Source organism: Coturnix japonica, chromosome 11 (genome assembly GCF_054131305.1).
Source record: "Coturnix japonica strain WE chromosome 11, WE-NBRP24, whole genome shotgun sequence".
Lineage (NCBI taxonomy): Eukaryota > Metazoa > Chordata > Aves > Galliformes > Phasianidae > Coturnix > Coturnix japonica.
The window spans coordinates 6,146,672-6,169,242 of NC_140673.1; the positions used below are offsets into that span (position 1 = coordinate 6,146,672).

The following is a 22,571-nucleotide window of genomic DNA, read 5'->3' on the forward strand; positions in this document are numbered from 1 at the left end:
GAGTTCCCAGACCTTCTTGGCTGTAGGATGCGATGAATGAGAGCATAAAAAACAGCAATGCCCTCCCCAGGCAGCCTCTGCACTCCTGGTGTGTTTTGTCACATCCTCCCCACCACCTTGGGAGCGTGGCAGCTCCTGGAAACACAAGCACAGCAGGAGGCAGAGAGCAAAGCAAGGCAGCCCAGGCATAGAGATGCTGCGAGGGGCAATTCAAAATAACACTGTACTTCACTTCTCCACAATGTTTCCCTTGCATGAGAACCTGTGGCCAAGCCACCCGGTGATCTATCCAAGGCTCAGGCTCCACAATCCCACATGCCACGGGCATCCTGCTGCTGCAAAGGCATGGAGATATGGCATGGGGATGCTGCTGGGCTTTCTGCGGCTTCCTGGTAGGAGGGGAAGGCCTGGATTAGGGGTGCCAGCTCCCAGAAGGACTGTTTGTTTTCCTTTGTTCCACCTCCTTCCTTCTGCATCTCGGTTTTATTTTAAGAAATATTACCCCGTTGGAGCTGCATTTTGGGAAAGTCGTGCCACGGAGATCCAAACTATGTGAGCTATTTGAGCTGTTTTGCCTACAGAATGAGTAAGGGTTGGGGAGGGAGAGGCAAGCGGGTGGCCAGCAGTCCTGGCTGCAGAGCCAACTGCAATACCTCCTCCCTGGCAGGGACACGCTGCCCGGGGCCACATTGCAGCTTCCAGGTGTTCAGGGACCAGGGCTCACACCTTGCCCTCTGCCAGGGGTGAATTCTGATCTGCACTCGGCCATTAAAGCACCTTGGCTGCCAATCGCATGTGGCACATCCCAAAAGTCAGCAGGATTCCTGCATTTAGCTTCATTCACAAAGGTATCCTGTGAGTCCTGGAAAACTCACATAACATCCAGTAGCTCACACTGAGCTTTGGTCTCGGAAGGCAGGAGGCTGTGCAGTAGCATCCTCAGTGTGTGAAAGAGGAGGAAGAAATGCTGAAAACTTGGGCACTGGTTATGAAGCAGAAGAATCAGCCTGAAGCCTCATAGCAATTAGATGAAGCAGGCATGGTGCAGAGATACCAGGCATGGCCTCTGCTGGCCTGAGTGAAGCAGGTCTGAGATATATCTTGGTCCTCTAAGATCACCAAGCCCAATTCATCCCACCATGCCCATTTACCACATCCCTCGGTGCCACATCTCCACCTTTCTTGAATGCCTCCAGAGATGGTGACTCCACCACCTCCCTGGACATCCCATTCAAATGCTTATACCTGCATACACAGCAGGATGCGTCCTTGGCCATGCCAGCCCTGGTGGAGCTCATCCCAGGCTCTAAGTGGACATCAAGGCAGAGGTGGCCAAGATGAACAACCCAGAGGCATCTCCTGAGCATACATTCATGGAGAAAACCATGCTATCTCCCTGCGTACCTGGACTCTGGTCGGTTGCAGGCGGTGATCCATAGTCTCAGCAGTTATGTTTTCAGGCAGTATGACTGGATCGCTGGGGGGGATAATGCAGGAAGGTACACACACAGCACCTGAGGAAGGAGAGACAGCTTTAAGGGACTGCAGCAGGAAGCAGGCAGCTGACTGCTGTGGGATGGTGTTGGACACCAACATTCCAGCTCCTCACTGCTTGAGATGCATTTAAAGGAAATCCTTTGCCTACCAATAGCTGACAATTTCTTCCCCCAGCCCTGACTTATGTGAGAGTTTACAGTTCTACCATGACTTCCTATGACCCAGGAGGACAAAAAGCTGTAAAACTCCCACTTGGCAAAGCAGGTGGGTCCCAACCTCAGTCTCAGCTTCACATTAGGTCTGTCCCAAGTTTATCTTTGGCCAAGCCTCAGCCAGTTTTAGGTTTTACACTAATGTCCCACCCAGCAGGATGCAAGGTGGGATGTAATGACTGTGACAGCATTGCATCTGAAAAACCAAGTCTTTTAGAAAGAAATGGATGATGTGGTCCCTCATCTGGTGAAAGCACCCTGTTACACACAGCTGTCACTCCAGCTCTTATCTCAGACCTGCCCCATTAACCCTGCAGATGTCAGCAGTCACATTAAGTGCAGAGGCTGCAGTGGGACTGAGAGCTGGAGGGTGAGATAAAGCACTACAGAGGGCTGGGCTTGCCCTAGAGATGAGTCAGTCCTTGCTTCTGAAGAAGTGCTTATGCTGATGCAAATTCTAAGTTACCAGGGGATGCACAGGGCTAAAGCCACCCTAGGGCTCTGTGTTCAAGAGGAGATTGAAAAAAGAAAACATTTTTTTTTCATAGATTTAATGGGAATTGGCCCAAGTAGAAGAGTCACTGTGACCTTCCAGCTGGCTCTCCAGGACAGCTGACTCAACACAGGGTTTCTGCAGGGTGTTCTCCTGCCCTCACCTATGCCGTGCCCCTGCTCACACTTGTACTCCACGAGGTTGAGCTCTGGGGGTGGTGGGCAGGTGCCCTTCAGGCTCTTGCACAGCTTGAACTCCTCCGTCCACGTGCCCTCCTTGGTGCAGACAATGGGAACCTGGAGAGCAGAGAGAAACCAGGATCTGGAGATACTCTAAGCTGGGGTGCATCCGTGCTGTTGCTGGCACCCACACCACCACAATCATCTCCAGCAGCAAGTAGAGCTCCGTTTTAGCTTTAAGTGGTACCCAAATGCCCCAACATGCCCAGCCCTGCTATTTTGCAGTGCTCTGAAGCCCAACGTGTGGCTCACCCCCACCCTGTCCCATCACTCACCCGTGATCCTGGCGGCTCACAGCTCAGGACACACTGGCTGTCCAGCTCAAAGCCCTGGGTGCAGTTGTACATGCCTTCAAACACTGGCGGGGGTGGCTCACACACCACAGGGATGCAGCGTCCCTCCTCCCATTGCCCGCTCTCCAGGCACTGCACCTTCAGGAACTTCCTGGGAAGGGAGATGGAAAGAAAGCTGAACTGCAGACTCCAGAAACAATCCTTCTTGGTTCTGAAACCCCCACTCATGGGGCTTTCCCACACTGCTCTATGGGATAACCTATGCTCAGCCAGGACCTTCCTTCCCCTTGTGCTGATTTAGGAATCCTGGACACTTCTCACACCACCCACCACCCCATCACACCAATTTAGTGGGCGTGATGGCGATGCATTGACAGCTGGACTAGATGATCTTAGTGATCTTTTCCATCCTTCATGATTCTATGATTTGGGACCCCTGGGCACTTTTTCTCAGGCTTCTCACAGCACTGGTATTGGAGCCCCAGACACTTCTTCCTGTGCTCCCCATCACCCTCCATCCTTTGTAGCACCTCCGGATGATCTCTCCCTGCCCTCAGCCCCCACGGGTACGTGCAGGGCTGCCTTGTCCTGCCGCCAGTAGCTGCATACTTTGCTGGAGGAGCGAGCCTCCCCTGTAAATCCTGCTGGCCCACACCCAGCCCTGCTGAGGCTCCTCTTTGTGCAGCGGCCAGAGCTGTCAATCCCACTCTCACTGAGGAGCTGCCGCACCAGAGCAGACCAACACCAGCTTGTGCTGCTGAAACGGCCCCAGCGTGAACCGCTTGCCAAAAAGAGGATGAAAAAGAAGGGGAAAGAAAGGCCAGGAGCAAAGCCCACCCGCTTCTCTGTCTCCTCGCCTCGGCAGCAAGATAGACTTCACATCTTCTGCACAGGGCTTGCCTCTGCCCACTCAAGCTGCCAAAGCTATCAAGCAGGGCTCCAAGTGCCCTGCAGAGGGAATCTAACATCCAGTGCTGGGCTGCAGAAACTCCTCAGGGTGGCACTACATTGTTCTGAGCTGCTGCCTTGGGGCCACCTGTGCCACCCACCACACACCACAGCAGTGGGGATCGTGGCCATGCCCCACTGTCAGAGCGCAATGCAATGGGCTTGGTGATGTCTCCATCAGGTCAAACTGCCCTTCTCATGTCCATGCAAGCACCCTGCTCTGCTTGCCCAGATCTGGCCAACCCAGAAGGCTGGAAGACAATGCACATGAGAAGAAGTGACCCAAGGTGGACATGTGTCTGACTGACCCCAAAGCAGGTGTGTATGTTTCTGCTGGGTGCTGCTGGATGGGACATTCGGGAGCCTTTTCAAAGCATTCTTGTCTTTTTAAATAGTTGAAGCTCTTTGAGAATCCCCTTCAGAGACCTGACTTTTTCTAGAGACTTTATAAAAGTGGCAGATGTTTCCTGCTCTGATGAACACAAGCAATAACACAGGGAAGGCACAGGAAGGGAGGGGACATGGCAGGGCCCCCAGTTCAAGCAGGAGCCTTGAATTGACTGAATTGATTGAACTGAACTGAAACTGCATCCAATCTTGGAAAGGTGGTGGGGAGAAACATCTCTAGATCTCACTGTGGACATCTGCAGCTTCAGCCCAATGCCAGTTTCTTGCTCTTGCTTGCTGCCCCTGCCACCAGGATAATATTCACTGCCTTACAAAGACGTTCCCATCAGACCTCACTGATTTGAAGACTTTGCTCTGCCCAACTCCTCAAGCAGCATTTTACCTTTCTGTCATTGCCTGGCATGCAGAGTAAATCAGAGCAGAGAAAGGCTTTCCTTGTGTTGCTGCATTGCAGCTACACCGGAGGTTAAGCTGATGACTTTAGGGCAATATGAGCAAAGCAGTGGTACAAAGCCTCTAGCACCAAGCAAAACTCCTTCTCAAAGCATCTGGCCACCTGGCCAGTATAACTGATGCAGCCACTGCACGTCACTGTTGTTCTTCTGACCTGCAGCATAGGACCTTTAGCATGGAGCTGGGAAGGACTGAGGAGAGGCTCCTCATGGTCTTTGCACAGAGGCATGTCATGTTGTGCAGCCTCATTGCCCTCAGTGGGGATTCTGGTTGAGGTCCAGGGTAACCTCATGCATGAACTCTCCCTGTCCCTCCGCAGCCCCTCCAGACCTGGACTGCAGTCCCTCCCCTCTGGAGGCTTGTCCCACTGCCAGTCTCTGTGCCTTTAAACCCCAGGTGGCACATGGATCGTCACTGCACATATGAAGGGGGCAGCTTGTATTCAGGCATGGAGGAGGGAAGGGAGAGGCTTTTTAAGAAAATAAATAAATAAAATAAGAAATACCTTGAAGCAGCTTGAAGTTTCCAGGCCCCCTGACTCCTTCTGATCTGGCTTAGCGGCATTTCACAAGGATTAATGAGGAAGCCAGGAAAATCAGAGTCAACGCTTCCCCCTCCAGCTGGGCAGTGTGATGTCTGATGGGGAGAGGAGACCGGGAGACGCCTGGGACTGCACCCAATGTGAAGGCATGAGCCCCATCCAGCCCCAGGGCTGTGGGAGCAGGAGCCTGGCTGGGATCCAGACCCACACTGGGGTCCACCACACAAGAGCGGTGATGAATGAGCCCAAAGCCACCTCATCTCCCATGGCAGGAGACTGGTGGCTTCAGAAAAGAGGGGGAGGAAGGAGGGAGATTTGATGGGAAGTTAAAAGAAAGCAAGGCTAGATTGTAAGGATTCTACAGCCTGAGCAACCTGGGCAGTAAATCTTTATCGAAGGTCTTAGAAGTGGAAATGACATGGAGCCCTGCTGACAGCCTGTTTTCTTTACCTGGCTTTTGGCTCTCCTGGCTGCCTGCATGTTTGTCTTTTATCTGGAAGGGACCAGATGTGGGCAGGAGAGGCGATAGCCCTGCACCTTTGTACCCACCACAAATGTGCATGGCCTGGTGCCCTGCTATGCTGTGATATCCCTGGGATGGGCTGTCCTGCTTTGCCCGCTGCCGTCCTTCTGATGCCATTCCAGCCCTCAGCCAGCTAAATTCTTCCAGGCCACCTTCCCATCCATGTTCCCCACCTCCTCTTTCTCCTTCGTGGCCTCCATCAGCCTGCTGCTGTCTTTGAAGAGGGCAAGAGGTGGAGGGGCTGACATCTCCATGGGGCTGGGCTTTCTCATGTATCCCTTGATCCTGGTGAAGGGCCATTTATTCCTCAGGCTCACCAGTGCATCTCCTGACAGTCCTGCCAGCTTCTCAGGGCTCATCCCAAGAACTGGTTATGGAGCAAGCAGGAACAGAGGGTGGTGGCCTTAGGGGCAAAGTCCCTGGGCTTGGACTGCCATTATGGATGTAGCAGCTGTGCAGTTCTACACAATGTATGGGAGAAAGGCACTGCAGGAGTCTGATAAATAAACAAACAAACAAAAAAGCAGCATTCTCACTTTCTTGTACCCATCAGCACCTGTGCAGCACTCAGTCCTTTACAAGGCTGGTACTTGCTTTACAAGCTGTCCTGACCTACACAGATGCCACATGCACACTAGAAGAGCATGAGGTCTCCCAGAAGACACCCTTTGCCACAGAAGAGGTGGCAGCAGGGCTGGGACTGTGCTGATCTAACTGCATGTCCAGCGCCTGAATGCCAGAGGCATCCAAGCTGCTCCCCAGTTTGCAAAGCAGCCCATGTGACTGTAGCCATAGTAGTAATTTGCTCTGCTCCTCTTGGCCCAAGAGATCCTCCTAACACTGTGAAAAACTGTTTACAGAAACCACTTCCTTCATTACCAGGCAAGAAATTTGGCAGCTGCTTCCCAGTGCACAACAACCCTACCCCAGAGCAAAGTAGAGCTGAAGTCTGCATCCAATTTAAACTGGAAGAGGGCATTAAACAATTAGCACATAATTATCTGATTGGGGCTAGCACTGGGACTCTGGGGAGGACCCTGCTGTTGCCAGGGAATCTTTTGTGACCATACCCAAGGGGACTTCAGCTGGAGGTGTTGCAGACAAAACGTTGCTCAGCCCTCCAGCATCACAGTGCTGGTAGTGAATCACCAGGATTTTTTCCCCAAAGAACTGGGAAAAACCTTCTACAATTGAAATACAAACACTCAAGATCAGATTTAGCCAAGATGTGCAGGGGGTAAAACATTAACCCCAGCAGAAGGCCGTTGTTTGTTCCTACAACCCTAGTGCTGTGATCTGTTTTGATCACTTGTCACCTTATCACAGCCCTACTGAATTACCCAAGAGCCTGCAAACACTTCTGCACACACTTACTTTTCAGCAAGAGGCAAGTGCACTGAGCTGCACCGGACAACTCATACGCTTCAGGCTAAGGCACTTAATATACACAGCAGCTTATATGGAGTTCCCATCTGCTTTATTCTAAAGTGGAGGAACGCCTCTTGTATTTGACAAAATAAGCATGAGAGCAAGCTTCTCTGCTTCATATCTCTTCCAGCAGCTGAAGCAGTGCTTTGATGGAGATAAAGCATCATGACCTGTACTCTTTGTTCATGAGCAGGAAGGAGAAGTGACTGCAGACCCATCCCAGACTTACTTCTTAGGTTTGCCCACTGTGTTCTCTGCCACGTGGTACCCAGGCTTGCACTTGTAGCGGCAGATGGAGCCCACATCGTGGTTACCCTGCATGCAGCGTGGGACCAGGAGCCTAGCGTTGGGCACGGCAGGCGGAGCATCACATTCCAGCTTGCAATAGGCTTCAGGGAGTGACCAGAGCCCGTCCTCCAGGCACGTCAGCCATTGGTTCATCCCTGAGTCCAGGAGAGAAGTAGAAAGTTTGGGTCAGCGCTGGAGCACCTCTGAGGGAAGGTCTGAGCTACCAGCACACATCTTCTTGTTGGGTAACACCACAGGAGGCAATATATACAAAGACAGATTGTATGCACAGTTGGACAGCTTCAAAGGGATGGAGAAATGACCTTGGTTCTGCATATTTCCCCCCAAACTCTCCCTTAAAATCCCCAACTCTGGTGATGCCTGAGGAGAGTCTTGGGTGGGCTGAGGGCTTTTGTGGGTGACAAAAACACAGGCATGGGCCCTTCCTCGTGTTTAGTTCAGCACAACTCCATTCACCCCACATGGCCTGCCAGAGGAGCCCAGGCTTGCACCCACCACGTGCTAAGGTTGCTGCTTCTTGCTGAGTAAGAAGAAAAGTAGAACTGAAGAATTGGGACTTTCTCTTGGGAGCTTTGTATTGGGCCTCCAGCAGGTTCATGGTACAGCCAGACAGTGCCATGCTCCCTCCAGGCATCACTTTGTTTTTATAGACTCACCACTCTGCCTACAACAGCTCATAGACAAGGCTGTGCTCCTGCTCAGTGCCAGTATTCCTGACGGCTGCGGTGCATGGGCTGTCCCCACCTCCGAGCGCCGTGACAGGAGCTATGTAATCCTTTCCTTGCCTATTCTTAGCATTTATGAGCACTGAGAGCTTTTGGGGAGAACACGCAGCAGACACGTTCCTGCCTTGACGACTCGGCAATCCCCCTCTCCTTGTAGGCCTTGGCGGAGCCCCATTGGGACCGCTGTCAGCTGCTGGAAGCCACCCGTAGATGGGACGCCAAGGGAGCCCGTGGCAAACCTCCCGTTGACTTCAGCAGGAACAAGAGGAGGCTGTCAAGGAAATATCAGCTTCATGCCTGCCCTGGGTTGACCCACTGAAGGCAACGGCATGGCTCTGTGCAGAGCTTGGCCCGTCGAGCTGTCGCTCGGGCGCTGCCCTTTGATCAGCTCACGCTGGGATCTGCAGCGTTCCCTCCTGTCATGAAATGAGACCTTAATTCTCCACCACCAGTTTTGCTCCTTAGATTTAACTAAAAAAACAGTAAATGATTTTCATGCGTTTCAGCTATAAATGTCGCCGTAAAATAGGGCACCCATTAAAATGATTTGTTGTATGCGATTGTTCAGAGCGAAGGCACTGGTGGAAACTCACATAAAGTCCCAATGCTTGAAGCTGTCAAGGCAATTACCCCCGAAATCCCATCCAGCTCAGCCTTGCATAGACAGGAACAGTAGCTCTCTTTCTCTGACTTGGCTTAAAAACATTCCTGTGGGTATTGATGGAGTCGGCAGAATGAAAGCCAGGCCGTGGCGTGTCTGGAGGACTGCTGTGTGTCTGGGTGGTGCACATCTTGAGACTGCTCTGCAGCTGTGGGCATCAGTCTCTATGGCGTTATAAGGCCCCAGGCCTGCTGAACCACATTATTTCCCACAGCCGCCAGGCACCAGGCCATCTGCGGCTCTCTGAAACCCCCTCTGTTTGTCTGCACTCTTGCTTCACTCATGTGTGTAATGCCACAGCCAACCAGACTTCACCAGTTAGCAGAAGACATCCCTGAGGATGTGGGCTGCCAACCAGGGCTGGGCATCACAGGGAGTATCCTTATGCCACGGTGACCCTGCTCAAGAGGGATGTATGTCTATCATTTTGGGAAGGATTCTCAAAGGCACACCTGTGGCAGAAGCAAACTGGGAAATTCAAAATATCACTGCTCAGTCCTGAACAACCTGGGACAGGCACCAAAAAGGGAGACTTAAATCTCTTCAGCACCCCAGACCGTACCTCGAAGCTTGGCAGGGTGGATGCAGGAGAAGGAGCATCTCTTCAGGTAGGTGGTCCCCCTGGGGCAGGAGAACTCCGCATAGTAGACATGTGACTGGTCAGGGACACCACAGTCAACAGGCTCACAAGTCACAGATCGGTCCCACCGCCCTGAACTGCACATCAGCGTCACCTCCTGCTACAGAGAAAGCAAGTCTCCATCAGACCCCAGCAAATGAGCCTTAATGCAGTGTTTTACTTGAAAATACACAACAGTTTCCTAAGCAAGGAGTTATTCCCAGATCTGCACACTACCATTTTCTTCCCCACAAGATCAAGTCTTAACTCAGGTATTTCACCTCTCCTGTTGATTGGTCTTCCCCAAATGTCCTGATCCTGTCATTCCTGAAGTCTTCACTGAAATCAGAGATTTGTAAAATCTTATTTACAAGTTGTCATTATATAGCCCCTCTTACACAGCTGGGGGCCTGCATGAGAACCTGAGTCCCAGCTGCCAGGGGTTCCAGCCCTCCATATGATTAATATTAGGTACTGACCTCGCCAAAACAGAGCAGTATATGATGGTGTGCTATGATTTCCATCCCCATAGCCCAGAGAGGGTGTGCAGGAAAAAATATATCTATTTTTCCCCTTCCACTCAGGGGCTGAGGGGTGCATCTCTCCTGCCTCACTGCACTTCCCAGTGCCTACCAGGGTGAACAATTGGGGCTCTCCAGGGAGAATGAGGCCCATCATGTGCCCATGGCCTGATTTACCTCTGCTTGTCTCCATATGTGAGAGTCTCACACTCTGCCTTGGACTTGTGGGGTAGCCAGCTCAGCTTCTGTCCCCTCTCCAGGAACAAGCTAAGGATGGGACACACTGTGCTCAAAGCCCTGCCAAGGTGACTGCCCACATCCAAGCTGCTCTGCTTCGAGGACCTCCAGCCCCAGGTCTCCTCATCATCGACTGAGAGCGGAGCTGGCTTACAGCTTTACAAGGCAGATCCTGGCCTTCTGGAAGGCAGGATGAGCCCTTTTATGCTGACCTCTGCCCTGCCTCACAGGCTCAGGCAAGGAAGCACAAAGGAAGAAAAGCTCCCAGAGGCTGTTCTCTGTAGCCATCTAAATATAGTCTCTTTGCAATGACTTCATTTTTTCCCCAAGCCACTAACTTCAACTTTAAAAGAGAAAATGTCCCTGGGATGTTTAACCCTCCCTTCCAGAGAAGAGAATTGTCTGCTCCTCCCTCTGGAGTGCGTCGCCTTGGCCTGAGATGTCCTCTGCTCTGGCATTTAGCCTGGAAGAGCTGTGGGCAACATGGGGATGCAGGAAGATGGCAACAGAGCAGCACAACCAGCACTGCGGTCCAGCATCAGAGCTGCTGTTAGAATGCCATTTGCTGGAAAGGCTGTGAGGAGCCTGGGATTGGAAACCTTTGGAAACCAGAAGTCAGTCAAAGGGTCACCGTCATGCTGATGGTACTCACCTGTGAGGAGCCCAGGCTCTTCCCACTGCCAGAGCGTGGCACAAAGCCCTGCTCACAGGTGACGGAGCACACCATGTGCCTTGGGCCATCCGAGGAGCAGTTCAGGCTGGCAACATGAGCAATCACTGGCTGCGTGCAGCTTCCCAGCCCTGTGCAGGCACCATAGGCACAGCTGTGGAGAAGAAAAGGGAAGGGTCAACCCCAGGATCCCAGAACTCTGTAGCAAGGGACTGGCCAGGTGGCACTTGCATGGGATGCTCGGCAGGTCATGGATGCATGTGGAAGGAAAGATGAAGGGAGCTCAGGATGGAGCAAAGGGCAGGCTGGTATGGTGGTTAGTGACCCTGCTCATGGCAGCAGCTGGAGTTTGATGATGTTTGAGATTCCTTCCCACCTAAGCCTTTCTATGACTCCATGATTCTAGGATAAATCCTCCACCACTAGAAGGGCATTAGGTATGTCAAACCCTATACAAGACATCAGAGAACCCTCAGCACATGTCCAACTGCAATACAAGGTTTTGTTGGACAAGAAACCTCTGCACATACTAGAGAACCAACCTTCCAACTACCTGCCAGGCTCTTTGGGAACAAGACCACCTCAACACACATCTGTTCAGATCTAAAGCTCCTCTGTGGCCACCAAGGTGAGACATGGATAAGGGAAGAACAATCCTCCTCTCTGAACCATCTCAGGTTGTGAGAGGGCTGAGGAGATCTGCAAGGTGTCACCTGTTCCCAGAAAAAAAAGCAGCCCTTTTACTTTTAAGTAGTCCTTACTACAGCAGCTCTCTGCCAAGGACCCCTGCTGTTCAATGATTAAGCATCACAAAATACCCCAGAGCAGAGAGCGACACTAGCCAGGAGACCAAGTTCTCCGTCAGTGAAATGCAGCAGTGGATGAGTAAACTGGGATTGAATTAGGGCATGACATGGGCTTAACACGACTGCTCCCATGAGCTAAGCCCCAGGACATTTGGTGGTCGGGACTGTTTTGTTTCATATGCTTATTTAACCATCTGCAAGCAGTACCAGTGCCAAAATGCCAGCAGCCCTCCTGGAGCAGGAAAGTACCCTCCAGCATTCCCCCTGCTCCCTGGCCAAGCCTCACTTTGCATGGGGCTGCCCACAGCTTTGTGCACCGTTTGGCACTCAAAAAGCAAACACTGTGCTGTCTTTGCATCTTGCATTGCCCGACCCCACCAGCCGAGGACGCACAGCCAGGAATTCCACAAATGCACAGAAACTGCTGCCAGCGGGGATGCAAAGGGAACGCGATGTGCTGTCAGATCTGGACAAAGGCACAGTGGAAACCTGTGGGCCACAGCCTCCAAAGAGCTGGTGGGCACAGACAGAGGGGAGGAATGGCACGGGAGGGGACCACAAAGGAGAACAAGAAAAAAGGGGCTGTTTTTTCAATGCAGACCTGTTTATGAAGTGAGAAATGGTTTCAGGGCAGCTGCTGCAAATTCTTTCACTAGCTTATATTTCCATTTGCTTCCTTTTTAAAGAATTTGTTTTACGAGCACAGCGTTTGTCAGGTCATTAGCTTCTGAGGGCATCTGGTACCAATTGCAGCCCTCTCCCCTCCCTCCTGCCTGCAGCCACCTTCCCTGGGCTGCTCCGCTCTCTGCCGGTGCCCTCTCCCAGTGACACAGCCTTTGCCCTAGTGTGTGAGGGGAATGGGACCTAGCTGTCCCCTTCTACCTCTCCCTTATCACATAGGAAATCAGCGCATGGGAGTGACCACAAGAAGTGCTGGAACAGGCTGCCCAGGGATGTGGTAGAGTCATTGTCCCTGGAGCTGCTCAAGAAACATTTAGATGTTGTACTGAGGGACGTGTTTTAGTGGGAAATAGTAGTGATAGGTGGATGGTTGGACTGGATGATCTCAGAGGTCTTTTCCTACCCTGGTGATTCTATGATTCTATGAAACTCCAAGCAAAGAGCAGCATCCCTCCTGCCCTGGAAGGATGGATCACCACAACACAACAAAGCAAGGAACTCCTCACCCCTATAACCTCTGGGCACACAGGGATTATCTCACCCAGTCTCAGCTCTACCACCGAAGAAGTGGCTGAGGGTTGAGCCGTAGGATGGCCAGACACCTGTAGGTTGCGTTGGCCTATTGGGTTCTGCACAGGTTCTGTGAGCTTAAGGGACATGACACTTGAAGAAGGTATACTTAGGTTGGATATAAGGAAAAGTCTTTTACAGTGAGGGCAGTGAGGCACAGGTTGCCTAGAGATGTGGTGAATGCCCCACTTCTGGAGATTTTCAAGGCCAGGCTGTACCAGGCTTTGAGCAACCTGGTAGGTTAGTGAATGTTCCTGTCCATTGCAGGGGAATTGGACCAGATGACCTTAAAGGTCCCTTCCAACACTAAAGATCCTACAACTCTACGAAAGGTTCTCATGAAGTCATGATGAGTTTCAGAGGGCAGGCTCACCCCGGGCTGCATGGTGGTGGCACCCTATGGGCACATCCAACCAGGGCAGAGCTGGGATGGGGCCATTCTGAGGGCGCTGGCCGAGTGGTGACAGATGCATTGTCTGGGACAGCCATGCAGCTGGGATGGTGCCATCACTGAACAACAAATGGCAGAGCACAGATCGCTTTCAGCACCACCAGGCACAGCTTTGTTTTCAGCTTGTTTGGAAACAGCTGACGGTGCTGGTAGAAAACAGATCAGGAGACAAGCATGTTTCTTTCTGCGTTATATATGGACAATATTATATAGAGGTAGTAAGAGATTTATAATGCTGGATCAAAATGTAAGACTGAAACATGACTTTATATATGCACTACACATGTACACTCATGCACCCTGCCTGTATGTGTATATAGCTATCTTTCAGAAATAATTAGCTTTCCATCCTTTCCCCAGAAGATAATTAACCTATCACCACTCTCTGTGTGACTAACAAAAACCCACCACGCCTCAGCTGGGACATGATCTGAGGCATGTACCCAAGCTTTGAGTGGTGCTGAGCTCTCAGATTGATGTTGTTATTCCAGACCCAACGAGGGGCTCGGGTCGCTGAAAGGTGCTCTTCCCAAATACAAGCTCAGTTAAGAAAAATAATATTCTACCTACACCCTTGCTTCAATCATTTGTTTTATGGTTACCAACACCGTTGTAATAGTCTGGGACAGGATCCTCTGAGCCTGTTGCCATACAAAAGCAGGACAAAAAGAGCCCCATCGCAACCTACATGCCTTGCTTGCTCAGGTAGCACGATGGCATAAATCATTGCTCCCAGCTGCTGGAACACCCCAGAGAAGGCTGGACAAGGAAACGATGCAGTTAGCCCAGTTCTGATCTCAGCATAAAGGAGCTCTTTCTCCTTTTGATGATAAATGAAATTCCTGTATCACAGCTGCAAACCCCTGACATTTGGCCATTTCTGATTCAGTCCGTATAAGATGTATGGCAGGCCAATGTTTTGGGTTTCTTTTTTCCATTTTCCTTTATTTTTTTTCTCAGCACCTTTTGAAGCTCAGACTAATGATTTGTCTACAACATTTTTTACCAAACACCAAGCTTTTTCTCCTAACTCACTCCACATCAACACAGACCTGCATGGCTTTCTGGGCTCATCAAGTTCCATAACTCACACATCAAAGAAAATTTCAGATCTGGAAATTTGAGAAATTCTGCCAAGCAATGGCCCTGATTGCTTTGGAATGATAAGAGCTTTGTTTTGAAAAGGGATCAGTTCTACAAAGTCAGAGGAGAGCTTTTCCTTCAGGATCCTTCTTTAATATAAAGCAAGAGGCAACCACCTCCGAGGGAACGCACTGAACCAGAGGTGGGAATGTCAATAAGAAGAGCTCGTTTTGTTGTAATGAATTCCAAATTGCAAAAAAGACAAAGTTTTGCATTTTACAGTCATTGTTTCAGAGGACCCAGAGAATACTGAAGGATTTACCCAAGTCAAGCTAAGCCAAGTCAAATAGAGCGCAGCTGCCTGAAGTATAATAAATCATCCATAAATTGCTGTTGTATCTACCTAAGCTTTCAACCCAAACACTGCTTCTAAAACAGCTCGAGATCCAACTTTAACAGGGGAAAATTATTATTATATGAAGTTCATCTCATAGTGCAAATCTGGGGGGCTATGGAAGGTGCTGATGGAAAGGTAAAGCCTTCAGCCAAACCTCCTGAAGTTAAAAGTAGTCACTGCATGCACGCTGGTGGAGTCCAGATTGTAACACAGAAGAACATCAGGGAGATAAAAAATGTTTACTCCAATGTTGCAAAAAAGGATAGCTAGAAAATGAGGAAAGGTGTTTTGGAAATACTTGAGAATCTCTTCTCCCTTCGGGCATGTTTCTCATGAAGAGGAAAGGTCTCACAGCATTACGGTAAATCTGATGGCAACCATCCTCGTGGGAGCAGGCTGCATGTACAGACCCAACGGTGGTGATGCTTCTTGATTAAGATCTTCACTGAGGTTGCCACCTCAAGAGAAGATGTTTGCTTCTCTACGTGACTCCCAAAGAAGCTTGCCAAAACAATAACATCCCTGTGAGTCATCCACTGTCATCCACCCCACAGATGATAGAGAAGGCTAAGATAGAGAGACTGCTAAGATGTCAGATGATCTTTTGGCCTCCCTATAGCCATAGGAAGCAAAGGCAGAAAATGAAACAAGAGGAGCTCAGTCTTAATTTATTTCCAGAGAGTTCCTGCTGCTTACTGCACCAAAATACATTCAGAGAGCAGAAAGTGGGGTCTTTACATCAGTCTATCCAATTATTTTCATTGGCTCATCCAATACCATGGTGGTACTGAGGGATGTGATTAGCAGGCATGGTGGTGATGTGTTGATGGTCAGACCAGATGACCTTAGAGGTCTTTTTCAATCTGTATGATTCTACTATATAGATGGATTTGATTCTTCATTCATGCCATATAGTTCCTCACCCAGTGCTAAGTCACTGCCTGATGCAGTGGTTGAGCACCTGATGGGAAAACAGGGCCAACCCAGGGGAGCTCAGGTGTATGCAATGTGCCTGAGTGACCAGAAGGGATGGAGCCAGGACCCACCCTTTCCCAGCCCTCATTTAAGGGTTTGCAGTGGAAGTCAGAGCATTTTGTTGGAGATCCCTGCCTACCTGAGGCCTTCCAAAGGTAAGCAGCTTTTTTTTCCTTCGTGTTTGTGGCTGCTTCATTTGGGCTTGTCCTCATTTGCTGCAGTTAAAGACTTTGTTGCCCTTCTATTACTGCTGTACTTTTATAGTGTTACACTTCTGTGGCTCTCAGTTCCTGCATAGGTGCTATATCCTATTTTCAGCACTCCTATGATGGCTGGGCTGTACAAAGATGATGGTGTGCTGTTTAGTTTTGTTCTCAAGGAAGTTAATTCATGCACTTCATAAGTGTGATTGCAGAGGGCAAGGCAAAGGCAAGCCCGTGCTGTGGGAGAGGCAGTGGTTGGGATCATGGCCCTGGTTCTTGAGAGGATTTCTCCTGCAGGAGAGGATGTGCATGGTGCTCTTTGAGGTAACTGCTCATCAGAGAAGGTTGCCTCTTGGAAATACCTAAAAATGCTCCTTCTCTGTCTGATTTTTCTCTCCCTGATGCCCTTCCCATCTAGCAAAAAAGCCAATGCCAGCTCTTGAGTTAAATGAGCTTTTTGTGGGTTTCATGCAGGAAACGCAAACACAATGCAGCCTGCATTTTGTAGCACCTCTCCTGTTAACTTGCCAAGTCACTTCCCAGCATATGCTAACATAAAATAAAGCACTCTAAAAACAAAGCTGAGCTAAAAATAAAAGTAACAGAGGAAATGAACAGCGTTCCCTTAGTTCGATCTATAGCCTGTACCAAGGAAAACAGGAGGATTGCGGCTTGGTTCCTAAAATGTAAAGAAAAGCATGAAAACTTGAGAGCTGGAGCCTGGTGGGATGGCATCCTGATGGGAGCAGTATTCCTCAAGCTGAGTGCAACTTGGGGTTGAGAAGGGATAATCTCAAAGGAGAGTCCCTGGGTCAGGTTTTGCATTGGACACATCCATCTCTGCAGATGGGAATTTTCAGGAAACTCATTAAAAGCCTGGTTTCTGCTTGACCTTGTATCTTTTTGGTTGAGTACAGAAGGCAAAATGTGCCCTGGCTGTTGGCAGAGACAGTGGAGAGTGGATTGTGGTGTTGGGAGCAATGTGTGAGGAGGGATATCAACCTGCTCTGGTCTTGCTCTTCCACCTGCAATAGCCAAAGCAGCTCTGAAAGGAGAAGGCAGCTCTTTCCTCCAAACAACTGTGTGCTTTCCTAATGTCTGGTACCTGCTGCATTTCACCAGCAAAAGTACAGTCCCTTTGTTTTTAATCCTTTGTTTCTAAGCCTGCAAAGCACTTTGAGATCCTTCATGATGAAAGATGTTACAGAAATACCAAGCCACCGTATTTATTATTTTGGCAATGAGTGTTTCTAGACCAGAGTCAGGAAACCTCATTTCTTTCTTGCTTTTTGTTACTGTCCCTCTCTTGGGTTATTTTAGGAAAGAACTTACATGCACATACTGTGTATGTGAGGCTGGGTGCGTGCGAATGGTCCATTCAGCTCTTTACTGGAATAACACAGATCTTCTGTGATCTTTTACAGCTGAATGTCTCTAAACCTCTTAAGAATTTATATTCCTGTTGTTTTTCTTTTATAGGGGATTTTTTTTTTTTCCCCAGGCTCCACCTGACTTTATGGGAAACCAATTATTACTCCTGAAAAACAGAAATATCGCTGTACATTTGTTTTGGAGATGAAATAGGTTTTAAAGAATACAATAAGAGAGGGGAAAAAATCCCACTTGGATATTTCCTGCCTTAGAAGAGGCAGATCCTTTATTAGTGAGACTACTGGAGATTGTAAATCAGAGCTTAACCCCCCTCTAAATACTCAAGCCTCTTATCCAAGGGAGTAATACTATAAATAATACTTCCTACTTCTAAAACTCTGTGGATCTGATTCATTCAGTGTGTTTGCTAAGGACACGAGCATAAGCTGTAATTTAACATACTACCACCTCACAGCTGGTCGGGGAGGCCATGCAGAGAGGTGAGAAGCCTGTCTGGGGTGCTTAGGGCTGCCTCATGGCTGCAGAGATCTGAAGAGAATTACTTGAGTGTTTTTTGCAGCCTGGCTGAAGAGCAGAAATATCTTCAGACAGCATAATTTGGACTATTTCATCCCTGCACCAAACCTCTGCTAATGGCTGAAATCTCTGGCCAGGAGAAGCTGCTTTAGAACATATCTTCTCCAAAGGCCAGCCCTTTGGCTGCCTTCTTGCCCAGCTGTGGCATTACACCTGCAGAGCTCAGTGCTGCAGGCAAGGGGAAGGGAGAGGGGCTCAAAGGTCCCGTTGAGTCCTTCCATGGCCATTTGTAGGGGACAGCAGGCACTGTGCCCTTTGGTGCTAGGGGAGCTGGCTTCACACAGGCTTGCATTTCATCACTTGAGCCTGTTAGCAGTAGAAGACTTAGAGTGCTTTTCCCACAGATGGGATGTGCTTAGGAACCCTCTCTGCTGTGGAGCCACTGTTGTCTAACAGAAATAAGTTGACAGGATCTTGGACTTTCTCCTCTCTCACCAGCTATGTGTCTCTATGAAGCTTTCAAGAGAATAACATTCACTTCCTGCTATTTGTCCTTTTACATCTGCCCATATACAAGTGATGCTCAGCTATGTCTGGTCAGTCTGCTCCTCCTTTCCGTCCCTTCTCAGGGGGGATGGGAAGCTCCCCAAGCAATGAGAGAATAAAATTATTTTAAAAGATGAGAAAATGTAATTGAAAAACCACATTAGTTGGCTGGGGGCTTGGAAGCATGTGTGTACATAGCTCTAACAGCTACCAGGAGGAAACAGTCTGCATTTCAGGTGGACACTGATCCTTTAATGTAAGGCTGAGAATAATATTTATATGCTGACTCACCTTGATTTATGTTTCTGTATAAATCACACATGCACTTTAAAAAAAAAAAAGTCAAAAGCGACTGCAGGATATTCACAGCTTCCAGAGCTCCACATAAATCAATCACACTGTGATCCCACAAGCTTTTAGACAGGCACACACACACACTCATTAATTATCAGGGATGTTTGTCCATCCAGGATCATCAGCAGAAGAGAAGTAAGGATGGCAGCAGTGTTACGATGACCCCAGTCAGAGCCCTTTGTTCTCAGTGCCTCTATGAAAGCTCAGGCCCAACTCGGCACTCCCAGTTGCATGGATTTAATAACCAGGAACTGCCAGCTTCATTGTCCCTCCTGGACAAGCCTGAGCACTGTCCCCTCATTCTCCCTATGTCCACGTTTCTGGTATGCTCTTGGCTTAGTCTACCTTCAATATTGGTCCTTTGTGTTTCTCCTCACTTGACTTGCTTGGGAAGAGCTCCCCATTCCATTAATACTGCCTCTCATTTACAGCTTTACAAAGACAGGTGGGCATCGTTGAATGCCTGACATCAATTAATTAGCACTGTGGCTGCTACTATCATTACCAGCACATTGCAGTGAGGCAGCACAAGTCAGCACAGGGAGCATGCCAGCCACAGTAGGGACCAGTGTGCTCCATGGTGTGTGGAAGGATGGGGTGGCATGAGATGCTATAGTATTGGGCATGGTAGTGATGGGCTGATGATTGGATTCGATGATCTTGATGTTGGTAAAGCATATGTAGAAGAAACCCATGTTTTAGCTTCAATAACTACTTCTTAGCTGAGAGATCTTAGTTTTGCCATCAGGAAATAGCCCTTTAGTGTAGTTCTATACAGATGCATAGGCCATATGCTATTTTTTTTCCCCCTGCCCTGTTACCTCCACAGCACTATAAACAAGTCTACTGACACTGAGTGAGAGCTCCAAACCCATTGGAGAATAGCTGTGAAACAACTCAAAGAGTGAATTACAGTGATTGAGGTTGGAAGGGACCTCTGGAAGCCATCAGATCCTACTCTACTATTCAAGTTCACACTTGCATATGGGTGTAAAAACATTAAAATTGAAGCCAAGAGCCCCTGGAGAAGAACCTGGGAAGGAAATACCTGTAGTGCTGCTGATCATGTCCCTCCTTGTGCTGCAGCAGACAGATGGAGGGCTCAGAGGAGCCAGGCACAGCCAGTGTTCGTAGGGCCACAGCCGCGATGCCCACAAGTGGTGAGGAGAAGTTGAGCAGCATTGATCCAGCCCAGAGGGATGATGGCTTCTGGCTGTGGGTCACGCTGATGATGAGTGGGTTTTGCTGGCATGACAGCTCATGTGTCCCTGTAAGGTGAAGATGAAGAAAGAAGTTGCTATCATTTTGGCTTTCTTCCCCTGCTTGCCTGTACATCCCAATGGATCAGCTTGGAGCAATGTTTGGGAAGCAGAAGGTACTGCAAAGTGGAGGATGGATATCAGATCCCAAGACAGTGACAGATGTCTTGGGGCATTGGCAGCCACTGTGGACCAGTGGTACAGCACACAGGATGCTCACCCAAAGAGTGGTTCAGCCCATCCACATCACCCAGCTGAACGGTCACCCGTGGCTTGTGCTGGTCACTTGGGATGGTGCCATCAGAGGCCAGGAAGAGTAGGACGGAGGTTGGCACCACAGGTCTCTCAAAGCACACCTGGGCAAGGAGAGAAAGGGAGATCCTGAGAGCAAGAACACCCAATGTAACCTATGTGACCCCATGAGAGAGAGTGGGAAAGAGGAGGACTAGGGCAGCACTTAACCAAGACCCAGACAGCCCCTCTCTCACCCTTCTTGCACCCCACAAGTGGCACATGCAGAGAGCACAGCTGCTGACAGCACAACTGCAATACTTCCATTATAGGCAAGAACTGGCCCTGGCACTTGGAGTGATTGTGAGCTGTCTGTCAGCCAGCATGGGGAAAGATTTGTGGCAGGATGTCCTGCCTGCTCAAGGAGCCAACAGCTCCCCGCTTGTCTAAAGCCCCAAAAGCTACAGGAGACAGCCAGGAAATGCATGCCATCAAGCATGGTGGGGCAGATGTTCCTTGGAAGTAAGAGGGTAGAAATGTTTTTCTCCCCCACCCCAGCACCAAGATGTGTTTTGATCAGATCCACTCTACAGAGTGTTGAACGCGGGTATACGTGGATCACAGGAATTCAAAGCAAAGCTGTGCTCAGGAGACATCCCAGCTGATCACATCAGGCATTCCTTATAGGCTTGTGGGGTTCAGCTCTACCCCAGTACTGGTATGGGGCTGAGGGAGGTGTTATCCCCACCGTACCCCATCCTTATTCAGCAGCCAAAGGGTGCAGGAGACGTGGACACAGACTGGAGCAGGAGAAATCCTTCTGCATCAGCTCAGGTCTGCCAGCCTGCAGAGCAGCCTGTTTAAAGCCACAGCAGCTGACTCATCTAACATCCCAGTTCTTTCCTTCTACTTTTTGTTTTTTAAATATTTTTAATTTATTTTTACATATTTCATGCTTGACCACAGCAAGCTATCTTAATTTCTCTTCTCTCTCTCTCTCTCTCCCCCTTCCCATTTAATTTCCTGTGTGTTATGCATCCTGACTTGCCTCCAAGTGATTTTGATTCCTCTCTTCCTCAGATGTGCTGGAAATGGAGAACAAAGAGTGGCCATGGATCTGCAAATGGTAATTATTCCCATCTGCACGGTAGATGCCTCATTAGGTGGCACAGCCATGTGCACCTCTTGCCCCCAGCCTGCCTACAGTCTCCCTTGCTCATTGGTGCCACCTCTTCAGCAAGGCAGTAGGAAGCAATTCCTACCCCATGACAGGCTTTGTGGTGTGGTTTTAGCCCTGGTGACACAGGTGCGGCTGTAAAATGGGGATCAATAGCTAGGAAACAGTGTGCACATGCATGTGTGAACAGTCCCTGCCCATGCAGGCGGGTGTGCTAAGCGAATTGTCAACAAGAATCTGTCTTTCCCAACCCAATATGTTACCAATCAGGCAAACTATTAAAGAAAAAAAAAAAAAAAGGCATATTTATTACTAGTCCATAAATAATTTTATGGATGGAAAATAATAGCACTCCTAAAGAGAGCATGGAGAACCAGTAATGAAAGTCTTTAATATAAACATCCATAGAGGAAGAGAACTGACCACAAGCCCCAATAAAACTGGAACATGCTTTAACCCCTGGTGAGAGGTGGAAAGCAAGCTTTCATCTAGGTAGGGCAGAGGGAGATTTCTGCCTTCATGCTAGCTAAAGAAGAAAGGAGGTCCATTTGTCATGGCTGGCACCAGATACTGAAGCTGGAAAGCAGGTTGTGAGCACAGACAGAAGGGGAAAAAAAGCACTTAAAGGAAGTTCTTTGGGGACGTAGAGGAGCTCAGAGGGTAGAGAGGTGACAGCAAAGTTTATTGACTCTGGTTTGAGTGGGTGGCAGCCCTGCACACAGCAGGGGGTTGGATCTATTAGATGATTTTTAAGGTCCCTTCCAGCCAAAGCTGTTCTATAATTCTGTGGTGGGATTCTGATAGCCCCAGTTTGATGCCCAGTGCAGAAGGTCTCCAGCAATGCAGGCGAGGTGCAGGGAGGCAGCAAGACCAAGCCCAGTATTCCAGCAAGACCAGGCAGGAGCCATGAAACTTCTGTACCATGGCTGTGGCCAGAAAATCAATGCTATAAAAATCACTTAGGCCTAAGCCTTGGCTCTTCCCTGCCTTGCTTCTCTGCCTGTTGGGATTAAGAGGTCTGATGCTCCAGGCTCATTCCCAAAAGCACCAGAGCCCTCAGGACTGGTATGTGGTCAGCAGTGGCAGGACCTGCATGCTATGGCTGGCTGCTGTGGGCTCTGTAAAGTGGGATACACAGCCCTGTCTGTGCAGA

At 49.4% G+C, this 22,571-nt stretch overlaps 1 protein-coding gene across 3 annotated transcripts in view; it reads right to left on the reverse strand.

Moving 5' to 3' along the window:
• PAPPA2 (pappalysin 2) overlaps positions 1-22,571 on the reverse strand; it is a 67,251-nt gene that overhangs the window by 13,616 nt on the left and 31,064 nt on the right. For 2 of the 3 annotated variants that reach the window (XM_015869546.3, XM_085512142.1), the window contains exons 12-19: positions 20,231-20,366; positions 19,800-20,019; positions 10,760-10,931; positions 9,293-9,470; positions 7,265-7,478; positions 2,717-2,885; positions 2,366-2,498; positions 1,405-1,514 (exon numbers count right to left, since the gene is read on the reverse strand). In XM_015869546.3, the coding sequence (XP_015725032.2) occupies positions 1,405-1,514; positions 2,366-2,498; positions 2,717-2,885; positions 7,265-7,478; positions 9,293-9,470; positions 10,760-10,931; positions 19,800-20,019; positions 20,231-20,366 (1,332 nt within the window). The remainder of the gene's footprint in view (positions 1-1,404; positions 1,515-2,365; positions 2,499-2,716; positions 2,886-7,264; positions 7,479-9,292; positions 9,471-10,759; positions 10,932-19,799; positions 20,020-20,230; positions 20,367-22,571) is intronic. The other variant, XM_032446143.2, reaches the window with a different exon arrangement.